Source organism: Phocoena phocoena, chromosome 16 (assembly GCF_963924675.1).
Source record: "Phocoena phocoena chromosome 16, mPhoPho1.1, whole genome shotgun sequence".
Classification (NCBI taxonomy): Eukaryota; Metazoa; Chordata; class Mammalia; order Artiodactyla; family Phocoenidae; genus Phocoena; species Phocoena phocoena.
The window spans coordinates 46254706-46275583 of NC_089234.1; the positions used below are offsets into that span (position 1 = coordinate 46254706).

Below are 20878 nucleotides of genomic sequence, written 5' to 3' on the forward strand. Positions count from 1 at the left end.
ATAAATAAGCCTATGAGGTTTAAACCATTTTTATCAACTTAATCTATCATAATTTAACATCAGTTTCCCATTTTCTCCTGTTATAAATAATACTGGTGGACATTTCCATGCATGACGGTTTTCTCTCCCTTCTCATTCTGGATCAGTTTCCTGGAAGGATTCCCAGGTCAGAGACCTTCACATTCCCTGGAAAGGAAGAGGCCAGTTCCCTGGCTGGCATGGCGTTTCTAGGCATCTGGGTCTAATTTCATACTGGTGCTATGTGGAGCTTTTGCGAATGTGGGCTCAGCTCGTGGCAGGGTTGCTGTGTCCCTGGTGGAAATCCCTCAGGTCCTGGGATCCCCCCATAGTTGGAGGGGGGTCTCCTCCTTTCAGTCATGGACCTGCCCCTGACCCTGGCTGGCTGCTATTTGGTGTCACCTGGATATAAGTGGTGGAGGGGGCCTCAGCCCTCTGGGCTGGAGGGGCTGGGGGCCCAGGGAAGCAGCGTGGAGTGTGCTATGTGCCAGGCACTGCTGCCACTTCACGTGCATTGTCTCAGATGGACCTCCTCCAACACCACCCAGGCTGCTCTGACTCCAGTTCCCAGGTGTCCAGGTTAGGCTCTGGTGTCCCTGGACACCACACGCAGGTGCTGGGCTGCAGGGCGGCAGTCAGCCATATTCTCTTCTCACTCTTTTGATGATGCCCAAGGCAGAGGATCTGGGTCAGCACAGGGATAAATACGCTTAATTTCAAAATCGTGCTGTTTTGAAATAATTTCAACATTACAGAAAAGCTATGAGAATGTCAGAGAACTCCCTTGACCTAGATTCACCAACTGTTTACATTTTTGCTCCATTTGCTGTGTGCATGCACACACACACACACTTTTTCCTGAACATTTGAATGTAAGTTGTATACATGCCCCTTTACCCCTAAATATTTCAGTGTGCTTTTCCTAAGAACAAGGCCAATCTCTTAGATACCCACAGTACAGTTATCAAAGGCAAGAAATTTAACTGATGCAATATTATGATCTGATATGCAGGCCATATTTGGATTTTATCAGCTGCCCCACTCTGTCCTCTGCAGCTCCTGCCACCCGCCTGTCCAAGACCACACACTGCCTTTGGTCATCCATTCTTTTAGTCTCCTTTAAGTGGAGTAGTCCCACCTTTCTTTGGCTTTCATGACCCTCACAATTTGGACATTGCAGAATGTCTCTCAGTTTGGGTCTGTGGGGTGTTTGCTTACGATGAGGGTTTGGTGAAGCATCTTTAGCAGAGGTGGTGTCTTGTCCCCTCAGGGCATGGCCTTGGCAGGCTTGATGAGCTTCCGACCCCATATTGGGTCATGCTGACCTTGACCACCTGGGGAAGATGGGTTCCCGCCGGGCTCCTCCCCTCTATGTTACCCTTTACCCCCCTCTGTAAGCTCATTAAGTATTTTGTGGGGAGCTGCTTTTGAGATTATATGGCTATCTTGTTCCTCATCAAATTCTTGCCCACTGTTTTTAACCTTCATTGATGAGATTTGCCTGGATCCATGACTACTATGATGGTTGCCAGAGGATTTTCTAACGTCATCATTCCTTCTATGTTTACTATTGGCATTCACTGGAAGGAAGAGCTGTCCCTGCTTATTTTTTTAGAGCAGAATGGACTTATGGAATTTTATTTTGTTCAGTAGATTATAATCCATTAGTATCATCATTTAGTTTGATGCTCAGACATTCCCAGTCTTGGCCCGGAGCTGCGTTAAGTGAGTGAGCTCTTATAGCTTTTTGACGTGTTCCCATAGTTTTTGGCTACTTGCTTCCCTCCTGGCACAGCAAGCTAGTTCAGGCTCACGGTGTACTTTTCTCCTCTTGAGTTGGAATCAGCCATTCCTCTGAGTCGTGTTCCCCGCCCCCCCCCACCTCTCTCTCTTTCTTTTTATTCTGAAACAATTTCAAACTTACATAGCATTTGCGAGCCCGACTCCTGTTTTAGTGGGGAATGGTACTGAAAAACCAAACACGGTATATGCTCATTGCTGTTGGAGCATCATTTGTATTCCATATTTATTTTCAGTCTATCCTCAGGAACACAAAGATACTGGGTTTATAATAGTGCTTTAAAGTGTTTATTTAAAATAAATTTTGGGTTACCAAAGTGATATGATTTATAGAAAAATATGAAGTCAATATTATGCACTGAATTTGTTGTATCACATTGCGAAGGTGGGAAATAGATGAATGAAGTCAGGAAAACCCCAGACCACATTGTACTGGACTTGGTTTTGAACACCAAGGGGCACTTTGGCGTCCCCCCAAAACACTGAATGCTGGGAATGCCCAGCTCGTGGGGAAGTTGGCTTGGGCTAAGAAAAATAGCTCATTCATATCAAGTCAAAGGAATTTAATGTTCTCAGCAAGCCTATGAGATTTATACCATTCTTGTTGCCATTGTACAGATGGGCAAACTGAGGCACAAAAGGCCATTTGGTGGGGCAGGGCTCTTTGGTGCTGTAGTAACTCAAGTCTGTGATGGTGACCAGGATGCTGATCTCTACTTTCTTAATCTGCGGTGTGGGTTGTGGCACTGAATGACATTTAAGGTCCCTTGCATTGCTAATATTCAAAGATAAAATGTTTATTGGGATTGTATTTCCATTAAAAACATGCACTGGCTTGGGTCTGCTTAGGCAGAAAACCATAGCTTGCTCATCTGGTTTGTCTTAAGGAGAACTGGTGCATATTAAAGAAATTTACGTATCTCAACACATCTTATTTCTAAGTCTCAGATTCTTTATATGTAAAACGGGGATAAATATAGCGCCTACTTCTTGAAGCTACTGTGAAGATTGGTTTCAGATAATGCAAAATATCAAGTGCCTGGCACATAGAAAGTTCCCATTAAATGCTAACCATTGGGGGAAAAACACCATTCAGCTAATAAGACCCAGAGTTTGCACCCAGGTGGTGCGGTCGCAGGACCATCCTGTTTGATTCCTACCTGTTGGGACCCTGCTGTCTCCGGGTGTCTGTCTGCATCCAGGAGAAGGCCTTGACCAGGAGCTTTCTGGTTCTGACCACAAAGAAGGTGGGTATGCTGCAGAAGGACAGCTATGGCAAGATTGACCGAAAGTGGACAGGAAAGAGAACGGGAACTCCTTGCTTGTCGTCTACACCAACAGCAGGGGCAAGGAGCCCCCTGGGGGACTAGCCAGCCCTGCCCAATGGTGAGGACAACTTCACGCTCAGCCTGAGTGGGTGAGGGCTTGGTTGACAGTGCGCTGGGTGTCACGGGCCCCTCTGACAGGCACGGGAGGCATCAGAGATGAAAGCAGTCAGGTCCCAGCCCTTTGCACACTGAGAATATAGTCAAAGTCCCAAATGAGCAAGACCAAAGCATGGGTGTGCTTGCCACTGGCCCAGATGGAATAGAAGCTGCATTCAGAGCCCTTCCGCAGCCCTCCCTGGGCTTGGCCGCTCCCCTCTCTCCTAATCACTTTTCCCCGCAGGGTCCTGCCTGCCCAACCAGCATGAAGCTTCAGGCTCCACTCATGGCGTGACTCCTGAGCCCACGGACCCGGGTTCCAGTCCTGGCTGTTTCTTCCATCAGTCCATCGTGATGGAGTTGGCGTGGACTGACGGTGCCGCGTCCTCCCCCAACTCAGTCCCTCCACGGCTCTGTGGTTTTACCGTCCTCTCATACCTTCTGTGGGGCTGAGGTCTGCAGAGTGGCTTCGCAATCAGAGACCCTGGCCCGTGGGTCCCCCAGCTCCCAACCATCAGTATCCCCATCGCAGACAGAAGCTTATCATTTTGCAGGAAAAACCCAACTGCATAGGCGTGAGTCTATGGGAACACTGGCTGTCTGCAGAGCAAAATGGGAACAGATTCTTTAGATCTGCAGAGCCTTCTGCTGCTTTACTGTGGAGGTGCCCTGACAGCAGGACGCCTCTGGGCATGTCTGGGCCCCTCTAGCCCGGCAACAGCTTGTTGACTGAATAGATGAAAGCACCCCCAATACTCATTTTCTGCAAATAATCCTCTGGCTGTAGTGGGGGACCAGACAAGCCTCCTCGGGCCCCTGTTCCCCTCCAGGTTTTTGTGTGTCAGGGACCAGGGTCAGGCTGAGCCAGGAAATCCCGTGCGAGGGGGCAACTGTGCCTTGTTCCCAGCGCCCCAGCTCTCTGGACGGTCAGGGGCAGCTTGTGAGTGACTGGCTGTGGCTCTGCAGAGCTGAGTGTTGCCTGAGGCCTTGGCTGTTTCCAAGGTCCCCCCACCTTCTCTGCAGCTGACACTGTCTCCCCAGATTCCTCCATCAAACACTTCCTTGAGGGACGGCAGATGCTGAAAGCAGCGCTCACTCTTCCTGCTCCTAGGCTGGCCCCTAGTTTAGAAAGCTTTCTGTGAACAGGACAAGGAAGACAAGCCGTCGTGCAGGGAGCCCTCAGGCTCATCTGTGTGGTTTTCTAGATAGTTCCTTTCCCCTGAATTCTCTCACTGGTGTCCCAGGGCTGTCTTTTCCTTCTCTAGTCCCCTCCTAAGCAGAAACAAAGATTCAATGGATCGAGGATCCTAGATGTAAGACTAGAATGGAGGAAGTGTCTGGAAAAACAGGGATGTGGGCGTGCAGGATGGAGGGGAAGTGATGGGGCTGATGTAGGCAAGATTGGTGTTCTCCTGGGGGCTGGGGAGGAGGGGTTTCCCTTTCTGGGTAACCAGACAACCAGCGCCCGACTGGGGAATGAGGGCTCTGCCTCCACCTGACTCATCACGAGGGCAGTGGGGGGACAACCCCGCCTCATCGAGGCGAAAGTCCAGAGGGGGTGGGATTGCCCTGGGTAGACACACAGCCACTGCCACACAATAAACTAAGAAAAACATTTGCAACGCAGATGACAAACAGAAGAGTGAAATCTTTTTGCCTTTAAAGATCTTACAAATCATTGATCCTCCAGTAGGAATCATGAACCCTCCAACAGGAAAATAAACAAACCCCCACCCCCAAAACTCCAAAGAAATACAGTACAGTAGAAGCAATATATGTACAGTAAACTGTTTAACCCCATAAAAATGAAAAAAAGAAAGATAAAGTAAGATGCCTTTTTTGTGTGTGGCTTATCAGACCGTCAGAAATGATTTTAAAAGTTGCCTGCTGGGCTTCCCTGGTGGCGCAGTGGTTAAGAATCCACCTGCCAATGCAGGGGACACGGGTTCGAGCCCTGGTCTGGGAAGATCCCACATGCCACAGAGCAACTAAGCCCGTGTACCACAACTACTGAGCCTGCACTCTAGAGCCCGTGAGCCACAACTACTGAGCCCATGTGCCTACAGCCCGTGGTCTGCATCAAGAGAAGGCACCACAATGAGAAGCCCGCGCACCGCCACGAAGAGTAGAGTAGCCAGAAGCAGAGAGGGATGAGTGAGTGATGGGTTTCTGGGCACAGAGAGGCAGCCGGATGACAGCAGATGAGAGCAGGTAAGACTCTCACTCACCAGCAGCTCTGCACTGGTGCCTCCCCTAAATGATCTCCTTTCGTGCACCCTCACCATAGTTTCGTTATGGCTCATTAAACAACGATAATTAAAACAAAATATATTAGATTTGTTTATCTTGGACTTCATAAGGGAATGAGGTTTGCAGCGGTGGTAGTGCAGATCTAGGACTTCAAGACCTAACGATCAGCAGAGTAATTAAGGGGAAGTTGCCTTTGTCGTGCAAAGATGCACTTCTCAGGGGTAATGAACTCTCCCCTGGTTGTGGGAGTCCTAGCTGGGGTGGGGGAAGGGCCAGGGGCTGCCAGAAACTGGTCCAGCTAGGGGAGGAGCTGGAGTTTGTTGGGTCAGCAGAATGCTGTGCTCCAGGTGCTGTTCTAGACCCTGGGTTCCTCCACTGAGCTTGCACGGTAGGAGGGAGGTGGACCGATAAAACACACGAGAAGGTGTTGACAGCTAAAAAGGAAATTAGAGCAGAGAGTGAGTGGGGCTGTGGTAGCCCTGGGAGTCTTCTCTTGAAGAGATGACTTAGAGGTGGGAATAGATGTTGTGAGTGCCAGAGCCTTGAAGGTGTCAACTTAAAAAAAATGCTCAGCGTGAGAGTTGCCAGTTACGTTTTATTCGAGACAAAATGAGGACTGTAGCCCAGAGGCAGCATCCCAGGTAGCTCTTAGAAACTGCTCCAAAGAGGCAGCGGGGGAAGTTCAGCATATATGTGATTTTGGTGAAGGGGGAATACATGTAATCAAGCACATATTTTTTTTCTTTCTTTTTTCTTTTTTTTTAAGGGAAGGGGATACAAATACATTTTATTTAAATCTCAGAGGATGAGGTTACTTCAGCTGGATCTGAGTAACATCATATATTAGAAGATGCCTGATTTCCAGTAACAGAAATCTACATCAAACTGGCTTACGCAACAAGGGAATTTATTGGCCTCGATCATTGGGAAACCCCAGAGGCAGCTGCTTCAGGTACAATTGCATTGAGAGGTACCAACTTCCATAGGGGCTTTGACCGTCTCCATCTTGGGACTTTACTGTCTGCTATGAAGACTTCACTTTAAGGGTCATTCTTCTCGTGAGGCAGCACAGACGGCGCCGGTGTACTCCAGGCTTCTGGACACTTTGTTGTCTCCTATCTCAGAACGCAAAAGGCTGTCTTATTTGGGTCATGTGCTCAACCCCGGGGTCAATTCCTCCACCTAGAGGGCAGCATGGTCTGGCCCTCCTGGGTCAGGAAGCATATATTTTTTTGTGAAATTTTCTGCTAGTCTCGTGCAGATTACTGCTAGTCAGGAGGAACAGTTGTCACCATGAAGGATTTTAGTGCTTTTCTAGATATGAGGAGATACAAGAATTGGGCTCATAAAAGTGGCTCCCGAAAATATCTAACTATCTGAAGACCTGTTCTGCCAGTTTTTCCCAGAGCACAGAGTGCCTCGTTTCTGCTCTCCACCTGAGCTCCTTTCTGGGGGTGTTGAAAGTCAGCAGCTGAAGCGGCACATGATTTAATCCTTGTAGAGGTGGATGGCACGTGTCAGTGGAAAATGCCAATTTGTAGTTGACGAAGCCTTCCCAGACAGAGAGGAGAGCCAGGAAGAGGGTGGTCAGACAGCTGGCCAGGCTGGGGTGGGGACTGGGTACAGGAGGGGCCTCTCTGATCGTCCCACGTGAGATGCCCCATTAGGACACCCCCAGCGTCCTCTTGCTCTTCACCCCCTGGCATGGAGGTAGACCACAAATTTGTATACTAAAGACCCTCTCTGCAGGCTGTGGACCCAGATGGAGCCAGAGGCAGAGGCAGCTGGGAAGTCCTGTTCTTGAGCTGGAGCTACGTGTGAGGCCTGGGGTGCAACCCCAGCTTCATCTGCAGTGCCCACTTGAAGGAGAAGCTGGGCTCCTGCAGTGGGAATCAGCTCCCTCCATCCACCTGTCCATCCTGAAACCAGAAGACATTTGCATATTCTGAGCCCTCGCTCTGTGCCAGCCCTTGGTGGGAGCAGGCAACATACAGGTAAATCAGCCGGGCCTCCAGCTGTGGACGTGAAGCTGTCTGTACAGGATTTTGAGCTGAAGAGGAAGGAGCTACTGTCTTTGCAGTTTGGTGCCACCTGGTGGCAGTTTTTGGCTCCGGCTTACATCAATGGGGGCGAGTCTGGGTTGGGGGGCTCCGTGGGACCTCAGGATAACAGCAGCAATCTCAGAAGTTGCATAGTCAGTTGGTAACACTTCGCCAGCCCAGTCTGAGGAAATTGGGCTGGGAGAACTGGGGACACAGAGAGCCCTCCCCCATCGCCTTTTCTGCTCCCCAAGATGGGGTTGCCTAGGGTTTTCCCTTCCTGCCTTCCTCCCACTCCCTCTGCTCTCCTGTTAATCTGGGCTTCCGTTTTCATGGAGTCTAAAGTACTGACCTGTGAACCAGGGTGTATGGCCACTCTGTAGGGGTATAAGCAGAGTGCCCCAACTGCTGGTGGCAGCCCCTGGTGGTGGAGGAGCCGAGTGGGTTCAGGGAGTCCTGAGGACCCCTGCTAGATGTCCCTGCCTTAGGGAGAAATCAGCCAGTGGCCTATAGCGTATTGACTCCCCTGGCGTTTGGCATCCTGACTATCTTCCCCCTCAGCCTGGGAAAGAAAGCCCTGATCTCATGCCTGTCCCAGGACCTGCCTCCGCCGCCTTCCAGTCCCCACCCCAGTGTCCTTTGGCTTCAGGTTTCCTGATTGTGACCTCTCTCCCCAGGCAGCCTCGCAAGGGTGTGTTTGGGGGATCAGGGGCTTCCATCCAGACCTTTGTCCCGTGGTCTGTGAGTTCTCGCCGGCAGTATCTGACTTTCTGGACTGTCCCTGAGACCCTGATTGGCTCCAACGTTTCCACCCGCGACTAGAGGGGGCTGACGCTGGCCTGTGGGATTTGCGTTACTGATGTGGTTTTCATTTGGTGGTTATGCCCACTGACGTCTACTACCCATGCAGGCCGGTCCCCTTGTTAAAGGATGGAGAGCTGAAGGTTGCTCAAAATGGAAGGGAAGCCAAAAAGGAAAATATGCACGTGGGTATGGGCTTTCACAGAATTGGGAAGAAGTACAAATGACTCTCGGGAATCTTCAGTATGCTTATTGTTTGATCAATAAGAGAACACTGAAAAGTTATCTTAAGAGAATAACAACGGCTGTATGAATGTTCCACAACAGTCCCCCAAATGAAACAGCACCGTGACAGATACTGACAGCTGTCTCCCAATAGCCACTCTCCTTTCTCCAATGGTAACAGACCCTGTGATATTTATCTGGGCACACGGATGTCTCCCTAACAGCTGGGTGGAGCCACAGTCTTGGCCAAGGGGATGAGAGCAGAGGTAACATGTGCACCTTCCAGATGCTGGAAGGGCGATGCCCTTCAGTGAAGGGTGTGCCACCCACCCTCCTTCTCTACTCTCCCTGGTGGCTGTAAGGCAGACATGGAGAGGGGTCCTCTTGGGCCATGTGGACAGGGCCTCATTGAGGGATAGTGGAGAAAGCAGGGCCACCATACCAGAGTGGACATCCTCACAAGAGGGAAACAGACTGTCTTCTTAAAGCCACTGTTATGTGTCTCTATCACAGCAACTGAACATATATCCTAACTATGTGTAGAACCACTAAGAATATTGTGGAAGAACATTTAATGACATAGAAAGACATTCACAATATATTGTTAAGTGAGTAAGAAACTACAAAACCAGGTAGTGATATGATCCCACTTTTTTCTTTAAAAAGTATGCATAAAATAAATTCATGTAAAATATCTGTAAGCTCTATAATGAAATGTTAATAATGGTTCTCTTAGGTTGTGAGATTGTACATGTTTTTAATTTCATTGCTCTATGTGCTTTTTAGAAATATCTTAACATTTAATTTAATTCATTGATTGATTTATTTTTCCTTTAGACAACTTTTTCTGAGGAGCAGAAAAAAAAGGAACGTCAGCCATAAACCTACCACTTTAAAAAAATCTATCCAGGGTTCGTAAGTTCAGATGCCTTCAGATGTCAGATAGAAATCATCACTGTGTGAAGTGCCCAGTGTTACAAGGGGGCAGGATATGGACCTTGATCAGTTGTGTTCCATACAATCGTTTTCACATTTTAAAGAAAATAAAACAAAGCCAATATCAATTCAGATTGAACAAAAAAATTTTCACCACAATAGCCAGGTGGCCACCCCTTCAGAAAGTAAAAAATGGGGGTCTCCTCCTCTTCCCCCATTCTTCACTCGTGCCTCCCCACATCCAAACACTATTTCTTGGTTAAAAGGGTGAAGGTGGTGAGAGGTCAGAGTCCACACAGACACTCTTGGGAGAGTTACAGCAGAGAGGGAAGGAGATAGGCATCCCTTGGATAGGACAGAATTTAGTATAGGGAGAGGGACAGAGAGAGAGAGGAGAGAATGCGAAAGTGGAAGGGCTACTACCCATTCCCCACCCTCACCCCTCTTTAGTTTTATGAAAGGGAGCTCACGCAGGCTAACCTCCACCGCCACATCTACAGAGCCTTTGACCATTTCTTAAAGTGCTTCTTCTGAGACGGGAATCATCTCTCCATTGTAGATGGGGAAGATGATGTTCAAAAAGCTAAGAGGACCCAGGAGCTGGAAAGGGGCACCAGGGATTTCGGACACGAAACACCACGTACATTCTATACTGCAGGCTGTGGAGTGGGCGGAGCAAAGGCTCTAGAATGGTTTGTGAGTAGAGTCAGGCAAAACAGCCCAGGAGAGCGCTTTCATCCTGTAAGATTGGACGGAGTGTCTGATTTGCTTGTGACCATCTTGGAGGTGACTGCTTGTACTGTTCTAAGGCCCTCAGCAACATTTAGTAAGAGATTCAGGAGAGAGGAGTTGGTTGATTGGCCCTTGATTCATGTACTTATTTTTGTCCTGACTTGTCCCAGGGAGCATCGAAGGACACGGCCCAGCACTTGAAGGGAGAGGTGTTGATCGCCAAATGCTCTGTTCATGTCCTCTTGGACTTGAGCCCTAGATCTCATTTTATTCTCATGCTTTCTTTCTTGCATGTCGATTAGGTGCCAGGCATTGGGCTAAGGGCTTAAGAATATCGTGATAAGCCCACTCTGACCTGTTCTCTAACTTCGTGGCATTTAGTCTACTTGGGGAGATAATGTTAGTAAAAAAAAAAAAAATCACACAAACGATATTAAAAGGTTTAAGCACAGTGAAAGAAAAGACATCTATCTCTTTTCTCTTGCCCACAGCATAAGGCTGGCACAAACACGGTTCTCTGTGAGAATCTGTTGGAGGAGTGAGAGGTGAAGGAGAAGAGGAATGTTGGAGCTACAGGATGGCATCAGGGAAGCTCTGATGGGGCCCTCCACCTCCCCGGCAAAGCTGAGGCCTCATCCATCCCTGCTTCAGCTGTCCTCCTGCAGCAGCTGGGCTCAATCTCTCTGGCTGGGATTCTGGGCCACACGGCTGCAGGACTGGGGGGCAGCCTTGGGCAGCAGGGGTCCTCTCCAGGGGTACAGCCTGTCGCTGGAGGCTGGGCTTTAGCAAGCTCTGCTATTATGGTTATGAGAGGCTTTCCTGACACACCTACCTTCTCTATCCCTGGATCTTGTGTACAAGTGCATCCCCTGAATGCACCTGGCACGAAACTGGTACTCCACAGCTATTTGGAGAATGAATGAAGACGCGGATGGATAGACAGGTACGTGGAGGATGCCCCCAGTTGTATCAATAGTCAAGCTGAGCCTTGCCCATCACCAGGCTGGCCTGTGGGGCACTGTGGGCTGCTTGGTGACTGGACTGAGAGGTGGGAATTGCCTGCACCAGCCTTGCTCAGACAGCAGTCAACGTCATTCAATAAATATTTATGTTGGGATTTAAATGTGCTCTGAGTCTGCCTTTGAGTGAGGCTGAGGCCAGCAGGAGGGAAGGGAGGCAACAGGACCGTACCCTTGGAGTGTGCTGAGAATTTCTGCTGTATATACATATGGTCTCTCCATGCTGGGCAAGGCCATGGTGAACTGAGTCATAAAGGGAGAACCAGACAATGTGAGCAGAGCTGTGGACTGGGTGTGGGGCTGGGGGCAGCATCCTGGAGAAGGAGGGGAGGGTGTAACCATGGACACGAGTGGGCTGATCAGAGGGAACGGGAGGTTCCTAAAGATCCCGGTTGGGAAGGGTGTCACAGAGAAGTCACAGTTATAGAGTGCCTACGCTGTGTGTGTGTGTGTGTGTATGTGTGTGCGTGTGCGTGTGTTTGTGTGCGTGTGCGTGTGTGTGCGAGAGAGAGGGAAAGAGAGAGAGAGAGAGAATAAGGCATTGATGTCCTGATGGTTGGCCAGATACTGAAAGGCAGGCATTGTCAATCCTGCTTTGCAGACAAGGAAAGGGGGGTTTAAGAAGCCAAAGTTAACCCCAAGTCTGCTTGATTGCAAGCCTACGCCCCCTCCCACCGTAGATGTTTACAGAATTCAAGTCTATTAAAAATTAGAAGGCTTTCATTGTGCTTACTGATGTTCATGTTGTAAACATATTTCGTTTCTTTAATAGTCATTTCAATTAAATTCTGCACATTTATTAAACATTTAGCATGGGCAAACGACTGTGTATTTTGTTTCAGGAGAAACACGTCTCGTTAAAGAGGGCACAGCCAAGAGCACTGGGCTTGGGGCTGGGGGATGGATTCCAGTCTTGCTTCTGTTGATCACCAGTTCCTCCAGTTGCCATCTCCTCACTCCTCCTCTTAACATTCTGCGCCTCTGTTATTTTATTCTCACGGACAACTGTTTTACACCAAAGACCTGACCTTGAAAGTTATTTGTCCTAAAGGTTTACTGGTGAGATAATTTAGATCTGGAGACAGATCTTTCTTCTATTTTTGGCTGGATCCTATTTGAGATTTCCTTGGATTGGCTTCTTTTTCTTATCGGCAACTTATTATGATGTCTTTAATAATAGCCGGCTGGAATTAACAACTAAATGCTCCTAAAATGATCTCGCTCCAAGTCAGAGACTCCAGTAAATCCCGCAGAGTAGTCCTGGATGTTGGGATCTTAGAAACAGAATCCTGCGGGTGCACCTCTAGGCTATATCCCAGACTGTGGTCCAGCTCCCTGAGATTTTTCACTGTAGCTGAAACTGGAAAGCAGGAGGCTGAAGGCTGTTGTTGAGCCTTGTCAGGTCTCTTGGATTCTGGTGTGATGGCCTGAACACTGGGGACCGAGGGGAAACTGGGTCCGTGGCCTCTGGGGAGAGAGGCCGCTTCTGCATTTGAAGCTGCGTAAGGATGCAGGAGTATGGGAGCCCCTCCTTCAGCTGGGGGTGGGATGTATTCTGAGAGCTGCCCTTCCAAAGAGCTCTCTAGGACAGAGGAGGGAAGACCCAGTGAATCCAGTGCCAAACTGGCCAGATGGTGTCAGTTTCCCTTCTCCCTGCTACCCCATCTCATTTCCTAGCCAGAATCTCTAGTGGCTGGCTCCCAAGGCCAAGAAATCTGTTCTGTATCTCCTGTGCCTAGCACAGAGCGGGTGCTAGATAAGTGTTTATAGAAGTGGACTGAACTAGACTCTGAAACTCCAGGGGCTGTGGACTTAGTTTCCCTCAATACAGCCCTTTCCCATCCTAACATTTGATAAGAATACATTATCAGTTGTGAAATTATGCTAGACTCGCACAGAATTTATGTCAGGGGTAGGAAAGTCAGATGTCTGCAGGAACCAAGTGTGTCACACAGATGTGAGAGGTGACCTGGAGGAAAGTAGTGCAGAATAGTGGGGCCTATGGCTAAGTAGAGTTGACATGCCCAGTCTAAAGGCACTCAATTTGAATTTTTAAAAAACTTCTGTTGGCCAAATAAAATACCTCTGATACAGCTTAAAGGCCCTTGGTTTAGGTTTTCTAGTCAAATAGTTGTGTGCTGTGTAAAACTCAACAAACCAAGCAATGAAGCATGAAGAGAAAAATGTAAGGAAATAAGCATGGCAGACTGGCAGACGAGTAGGAGGGAGAGCCACAGAGGAGCTCTCCCCATGGTGGTACTGCTTTGGCCCAAGGTGGGCTCATCTTGGAGACAGCCAGAAGAGGCAGATGCCATCTTGTAAGTACCCAAAGCAGCTCAGGGTAGCATCTCTCCAGGAGTGTGGCCCCCTAGCGGGCCATAGTAGTGACAAGATAATAATAACAATAGTGGTAGTAGAACAGTTGTAGCTAATGACTGGTTGTTAGGTGCTGGGCATTCTTTTCAGTTCCCCACCTCCCCCTTAATTAAAAGAAAATAGACTATTATTTTTCAGAGCAGTTTTTGATGCACAGTCTCCCCATTACCAACATCCCCCATCAGATGTTACAGTCAATGAACCTACATTGACACATCATAGTCATCCAGAGCCCAGAGTCTACATCAGGGTTCATCCTTGGTGTTGTACCGTCTATGGATTTTAACAAAAGTATAATGACATGTATCCACCACTGTAACATACAGAATATTTTCTCTGCCCTAAACCCTCTAGCACTGTTTTTAATCTGCCCACCAGCACTTGATGTAAGCATTTTGTTTTGTTTTGTTTGTTTTTTGCGGTACGCGGGCCTCTCACTGTTGTGGCTCCTCCCGTTTGCGGAACACAGGCTCCGGACGCAGGCTCAGAGGCCATGGCTCACGGGCCCAGCCACTCCGCGGCATGTGGGATCCTCCCGGACCGGGGCACGAACCCGTGTCCCCTGCATCGGCAGGCGGACTCTCAACCACTGCGCCACCAGGGAAGCCCCGATGTAAGCATTTTTATCCCCCCTTCACAGAGAAAGTCACGGGGGTCCTGAAGGAGTACGTGACCTGCTCAAGCTCACCTTTCTCATGAGGGCTGGAGCCTGCTTGAGTGAAGGCAAGTATGCACAGACTCTTCAGGAAGCAGGCCTGCCTCAGGTATAATGCTTTCTTACCTCATGAAGATCAGGTAGACTGGAGCCAGCTTTGAGATTCCCTGAGAGCCACATGAGAATACACTTTGTCCTGTGGCCGCTGCAGGTGAGGTTATTAGAAGTTGGCTTGTATTTAAGTAGCTGCTATTACTTTTACATGACAGTAAAACTAATGAATGATAGGAAATTTCCAAGATAAAATGCATATTTATCCCTTGCTATATATATATATTTTTTTTCTTCTGTTCATAGTCCCCTGTTCATCTGGAATTTCAATTAGCTGCTTTTTTTCCCCTCACATATTCCATTGTGTTTAGCAATTGCAAGCTTTCTTGGCAATTTCCAAAACTACAAAATGACAATAGATTTGCAGACAAATAGAGGATGTGTGGGGTCCATACTGGACATGCGTATGCTGTACCTTCTGTCCTGGGAGAGCTATGTGACCGCTGAGTATTACACCAGAGAGGCTTTATAAAATTTAATAACGAAACAATATTACAAAACAGCCAGACACTTTAAAAACACATAATTAGGAATTCAGTGTGTTTCTTTTCTCCCCGAAAATGTAAGTATTTTATCTGCTTTAGCCCATTGTTATGGTTTTAAACCGTGTTTACTAAAACTGTTTCTGCTAAAGAAAGTTTTAAAAGGGAGGTTGGAAAAATCTCTTCTGAGCACAGTTGAGATGTCAAATCCAACATATGTTCATGCATTCAGGCTCAGAAGATGTTGACAGTGGTGTTTCCAAATGTTTCTCCGTTTTCCTAAAACAGAGCAAATGGTAGGAAATAAATACCGTGTGTGGTGTTTGAGACACTGACCTGGAGCCTCAGCTCCCTACATTTTCTAAGGATTTGGGATTCTTTTCAGGAATCAATTAAAAATAACCCATAATTCAACGGAAAGACAATTTAGGGCTTCCAGGTATAGGTGCTCCGATTTCCAGCATTTTCTTGCTGCTCTCAGTGTTTTTGAGGTGACAGTTCTCCCTTCAGAGAACGAGCTTAAAATTAGAAAAATCAAACACCCATTAGAGAAAGCAGATCTACTCTCATTAATTGATACAGAGATGGAAAGCTACCATCACCCAGATGGGAGCCCAGTGCATCCCCTGCAGACATTCTCAGGGGCCAGAGCCTGGGTCAGCAGCAGCCCACTTGGCCCAAGCCGGAGCTGTCTGTCTAAGAGCGGAGGCTTGGGTTTTCAGGGGTAGGGATGCACTCGCTGCACGGGGGAGCCTCTCTGCAACATCCGCACACAAATATTAGGGTGTGTGTTACTCTCTTCCCACTTGGTTTTATTTTTTTTTTTTTAAAGTGGACAACCTTGAAAGTTGAACTCCCCATTCTGTTCCGGCTTCTCTCTGCTCTGCTGGACAGGAGGTAACGTAGCATGCCTGTTTAGTAACCAGAAAGTGATTGTTAGAGGGAATGGAGACTGTGGCTGCTGTGCATGAAATACGGAGACAAGGAGCCTTTGAGGGCCAACCACAGAATTGTCTCCTTCCAGAGGCTGGAAGCAGCAACCCAGGTGGGGGTAGGGAGGGCAGTGGTGTGAGGATCTGTTGAGATATGACCCGTGGTTTTAACTTTAAATAAGCATTTCCATCCTAATAGAAGCCCCCTCTAATGTCTCCTGCAGCTTTGATTTTGGAACACGTCACATTCCTCATTAAAGCAATCACTGTTAAAACATGAAGCAACACAGGATTTATTTCTTCATTAAACTGATGATCCGTATATGAAGCCAATTAACATTATGAGTCTGGTGAACATCAAGTGTAAAGAGGTTAGAGAAAATTAAAAGCAGTCACCTTGGTCTTTAGATAAAGAAAGTACACTTTTAGGTTGTAAATTATCAGAGTGTCCAAGCAGGACAGATCGGTGAATTTGGTTAATTGGAAAATACATTTTATTGCACAAGAATTAAGGAAAAACAACCTTTTCTTTGCCAACGAACGCTCTTTTTTAGAGGGGAGGGAGATGGTAGCAAATACATACACGTTAGCCGCTTCTCTCCGGCCCCGAGTGTCAGAGACAATCCAAGGAAAGAAAGGGGCCCGCGTTGTCATCAAAGTTTGCTGTAGCCTTTCCTCTCTGCGATTGCTTGGTTTGTTGTTAATTCACTGTTTTGCCAACAGGAACGAGCCCGGCCTCCCTGCTGGGGGAGAGGAACTTCGGGGGAGACGAGGCCGAGGGTCCCGCTGGCTCTGAGCCCCGCGCCAGGTGGGTGTTTTGCGGGAGCCTGACTAAGTGTCCCATCAGGGAGACAACCAGGCTCGCGTCGGTGACGCTGGGAAAGCCGGGACCAGGCGGCGACCGGCCGCGGGAAGATTCCCGGCCGTAGCCGCGGGGCAGGAGCGGGGCGTGGGTCTGCGGAGCCGAGAGTTTGGTCCCTGCTGCGAGCACTGAGCGCGCGTCCCAAGTAACTTTCTCAGGTTTGGACCAGGAGAGGATTGGGATCGGGCCCCCAACACCCAGAATCCGGCGGGGAGCGTCCGGCCGCGGCGCAGCGCAGGGCCACAGAGCGGCCCTTGCGACTGGTCTCTTCCCTCTGCAGCCCAGGAGGAACAGGTGCCGCTGTCCAGGGTCCTGACTGACCGGGAGGCTCTGGGAGCGCGCTGCCTGCCGACCCAGAACAAGCCTGTCCAGCCCCCGGGACATCTCTGGGCCTTGCCAAGAAACTGCTTCGGCGGATGTCAGGGATGGGGAGCTGAAACTGGGGTTTGGACCTCATTGGTTTCTGGGGCCAACGCGGCGCTGGGCGCCTGGTGCCTTGAGTTCCCGTACAGATACTCAGGTGCTCCTTGGAGCATCTTGGCCGGGCCCGCCTGGATGTCTTCCTCACCCCGCTTCGCAGGCACTAGGCTCCGGAGCGCGCGGGGCTCTTGCAGGAGAGGGGACGCCGCCTAGGGCAGGTGGAAGTTTGAGGGGGCTTTTGGCAAACCCAAGCGCGCAAGGGGAGACTCGGGCTCTTGAAAAGAGATCCAGAGAGCAAGGGTGCACTGAGAGAGACAGGGAGAGAGAGCGCGCCGAGCTTCCTGGCCTGGGTTGAAATAGGGTCGGTTCTCAGGGCTCCATCCCTTTCCGGATGAAGTGGAAATGGCCCGCCGGCCCTGCCTGTTACCGCGCCCGCCGCCCAGACCAGCATGCGTGCTCCCCGCCGGCGGGTCACCTGGACTCGCGGCGTCGGTGGCCCTGGAGGAGCTGGCGCAGCGGGATCTTTCCGCTCTGAACCCAGCCGGCGTTTCCAGCGGTTCCTTCCGCGTGACTGGGTCGACTTTCCGCGCCTGGGCGGGCTGAGCCCAGGAGGGGCCGCTGAAGTGCACCGGCCCCGACTTGCCTCTGCAGGAGCCGTGCTGCATCTTCCTCCTGGCGGTTTTCGGAGGGGCGTCCACGGGCCGGTCAGGGCCCCAGTAATCTGCCCTCCAGCTCCATGCGCCTCTTTCGGGGCGGGTGTCCACGTGTGGCCCTGCCAGGCCTTTTGTTTCCAACTCAACGTATCTCTAAGATCAAGGCTGGATCCCAGGCGGTGCAGGGACCCGACCCACCGCCTCTCCAGGGCTCCTGAACGCAGCATTAGAATGTTTATAAAATATTCAATTTATGTAGTCTGTCCAAGAAGCCATCGTCCCAAAATAAAATCAGCAGTCTAGACGGAACACAGACACCAGAACTTATCAACAGTTGTCTGACTTGCACCTTCTGATGCATCTTGAGTGGGTCATCATACCAACTTTATTTTCAGTGGTGCATAAATTAATTACACGCATTTAATAACCAAAATATCATTATATTCCCCCTTTAATATCATAAAGGCTTTCCGCCAGGGAAGCACTTAATAGTTCAGGGGGCCGTAACGGGCTATTATCCTGGTGTAATGCTATTACAGAACCAATTATGTGCCATTAGACTTGCTTTTTTTTGCAGTTTATGTGATTTGATCCAATCCCGCACCCCTGACTTGAAAATTTCAGCCCGGTACTTTAGAGTTTAATTTTCACCCAGGCAGAGGGAAGGGCGGTCTCTCCGCTGAGCTTCTGCCTCGGATGCATTTTAAAAGTAATTGCGAAGGGTCCCACCGCATATCATTTGCATGGAGAAGCGAACATAAATTCTGGGACCCCTTGCTGAGAACAAAATCAAACTTTCCTTTTATACGGTCGCTTGGAAAGGGAAGCCATGTGCAAAGAGTCCCCCCAAAACCCATCCGGTGGCGACAATTAGCAGCGCTTTGTCATCTGCAGCCCAGGAGTCACCAGGCCTGACGAGGGGAGCTTAAAACCAAGCTCTCCCCGAGAAAGAAGGTTTGAGTCAGAGGGAACTTGGGGTGGGCGTGGGGTGGAGTGTTCAGAAAATAATGCTTTTTGGCGGATGGTGGTAGTGGTGATTGTTTCAACCTTCTTTTAAAAGAAAAGAGGAAAAACATTCCTGATGTTTGCTGAGAAATGACGGATTTTTTTTTTTTTTTTTTTTTTTTTACACCACGTGGGCCATTTGTAAGGCCCAGTAGACCTATCCAAGTTACTCGCTGTAGACAGCGCTGGAAATAATCAGATTAAGGCCAATTACGCGTGAGATTATAAAGGCGAGTGCTGAGCGGCGGCGCGCGCTGTAGACAGATAGCAAGACATCTGGCCACTTCCCGAGTCACTTTTCTGGTCCTGCGGGCGCCAGCCGCGCGGAGCCCCGCCCGTATCCAGTCGAGCCGGGCAAGCGGACCAGAGGCGGTCACGCTCCGGCCTTCCTCGCCCGCCGCCCGCCGAGGTACGCGCGGCTCCCGACCCACACACCGAGCCCTGCGCGCCTGGCCCTGGGGCTCGGCCGCCTTCCTGGTGGGGGCTGCCTTTCGCGCAGATGGCCTGGCGCGCTCGCCGGACTCGGCTGCGTTGTCCTGGGTGCAGGGATTGTGGCGGGGACCCCTGAGAGCCGGGAACCAGACTGCGTGGGCTTGGTGTTGGGGCCGAGGTGGGGGGACGTCTGTCCGGGTGGTGGACCCGAACGGAAGGGCTGTCCCACGGGGTCTCCGGCTTGCGACGGCGCTGCCACCTCCCCTCCAGTCCCCAGAGTGGGCTGAAGGCATTGGGAGGGGGTTTTCCATGAAAGGAGCGCCCGGGGCACTCCAGGGCCGGGCGGGGGCGAAGGCAGAGGGAGACTCAGGCTCTGTCGCTGTTTGCTTTGCAGCCAGGCCAGATCTACGCGTGTCTTGTCGGTCCCGCAGTCACCCTCCCGAGTCCTGGCCGTCAGGTCGATCCGGCCGTCGGCGATGTTTTATTTCCACTGTCCGCCACAGCTAGAGGGTGAGTAAGCGCCGTGCCAGGAGCCGCTCCAAAAGGCCGGCGCCGGCCAGAAAGGGCCATAGCAGCGGCTGGGGCTGGTTGGTGGTTGGGTCCCTGCTCAGCGAGGGGCGCAGCCGCTGGAGGTGGGTAGAGGCGCCTTTGGCCCTATCCCCACATCCGGCTCCAGCCTTCCGCCCCGTTGCCACCTGCCTCCTACCTCCCCCCCCCCCCCCCCCCCCCGGGGCCTGGGCGGGTTGGCCCCCGGGCTATGAGCGCTGCCAGGACCAGCGGATCCTCCCAGCACAGATGCTGGTGTCACGCCTCTAATCTGGGCTCCCCTGCCCAGGGGGCCGCATCAATCTTTCACGGTGTTTTGCAAACATCCCGATAAGCGGCAGTGGACTAGGTGAGCCACAGGGTCCTGGGCCAGACATGAGCAGGAACCCCCGCTGCCAGGCTGCTCTCACTCCCTGCCCAAGGCCATCTTGCTTGGCCAGGCCAATGTGGCCCTCAGGAGCAGGGGGGCCCTGCTCACCACTTCCAGAAGTGCCCTGGCATGGCTGCTCCTCTGTGACTCACTGGGTTTCTGACCTCAGATGCTAACCACTTCCCACTCCCAGGGCCAGCCCATGACCAGGGTTTGGGTGTTTAAGGGTCTCCAGTTCTTAGAAGAAATTTCGCTTCAGGATCCTTGGTGTGGTCTCTGCACTGGGTTGTCAGGCGGGGGTAGGTTGGTGAGAAGGAAATAGCTTGGATTCCTGGTCTTGGGGGCTCCCCGAGGGTGGGCCCTCCATACAAGAAGGGGATTTCTATGTATCAGGCAAATGCAAAGCCACACACTCTGGCCCTTTAACAGCGCCTTCCTCAGACCAGTAGTCTCAGCCATGGGCTACTAGGACTTCTATAACTGGGAGCAGTACCAGGACTTGGCTTTGGCAACCTACTCCTTTGGGGGGTGGGGGTGGGCAGTGAGTGAATTTTGGAGGGGAAGAAATCGAGAAAGGCACGGGGCAGGGCAGAAGGTGGTGAGACACTGGGGGGACCTGAAACATCAGAGTACGCTCCTTCACTTTGCCCCGGTTACCTTGAGCAGTAGCCGGCCTCAGCTGGCCAGTGCACACAGGGATTTCAGAAAGTTTGTTTTGTTTTTCCCATGGAAGCTTTTAAAAGTTCAGTAGCATTTTCTAAAGGAGGCTAATGAACACCAGGGTTCAAGC

The 20878-nt window shown here is 50.4% G+C and overlaps 1 protein-coding gene across 1 annotated transcript in view; it reads left to right on the plus strand.

Moving 5' to 3' along the window:
* The first annotated feature begins 19648 nt into the window (after positions 1–19648).
* The window catches only part of DRGX (dorsal root ganglia homeobox), a 30008-nt gene continuing 28778 nt past the window's right edge, over positions 19649–20878 (plus strand). Inside the window, exon 1 of the mRNA XM_065894866.1 lies at positions 19649–19682. Coding sequence (XP_065750938.1) covers positions 19649–19682 — 34 coding nt within the window. The remainder of the gene's footprint in view (positions 19683–20878) is intronic.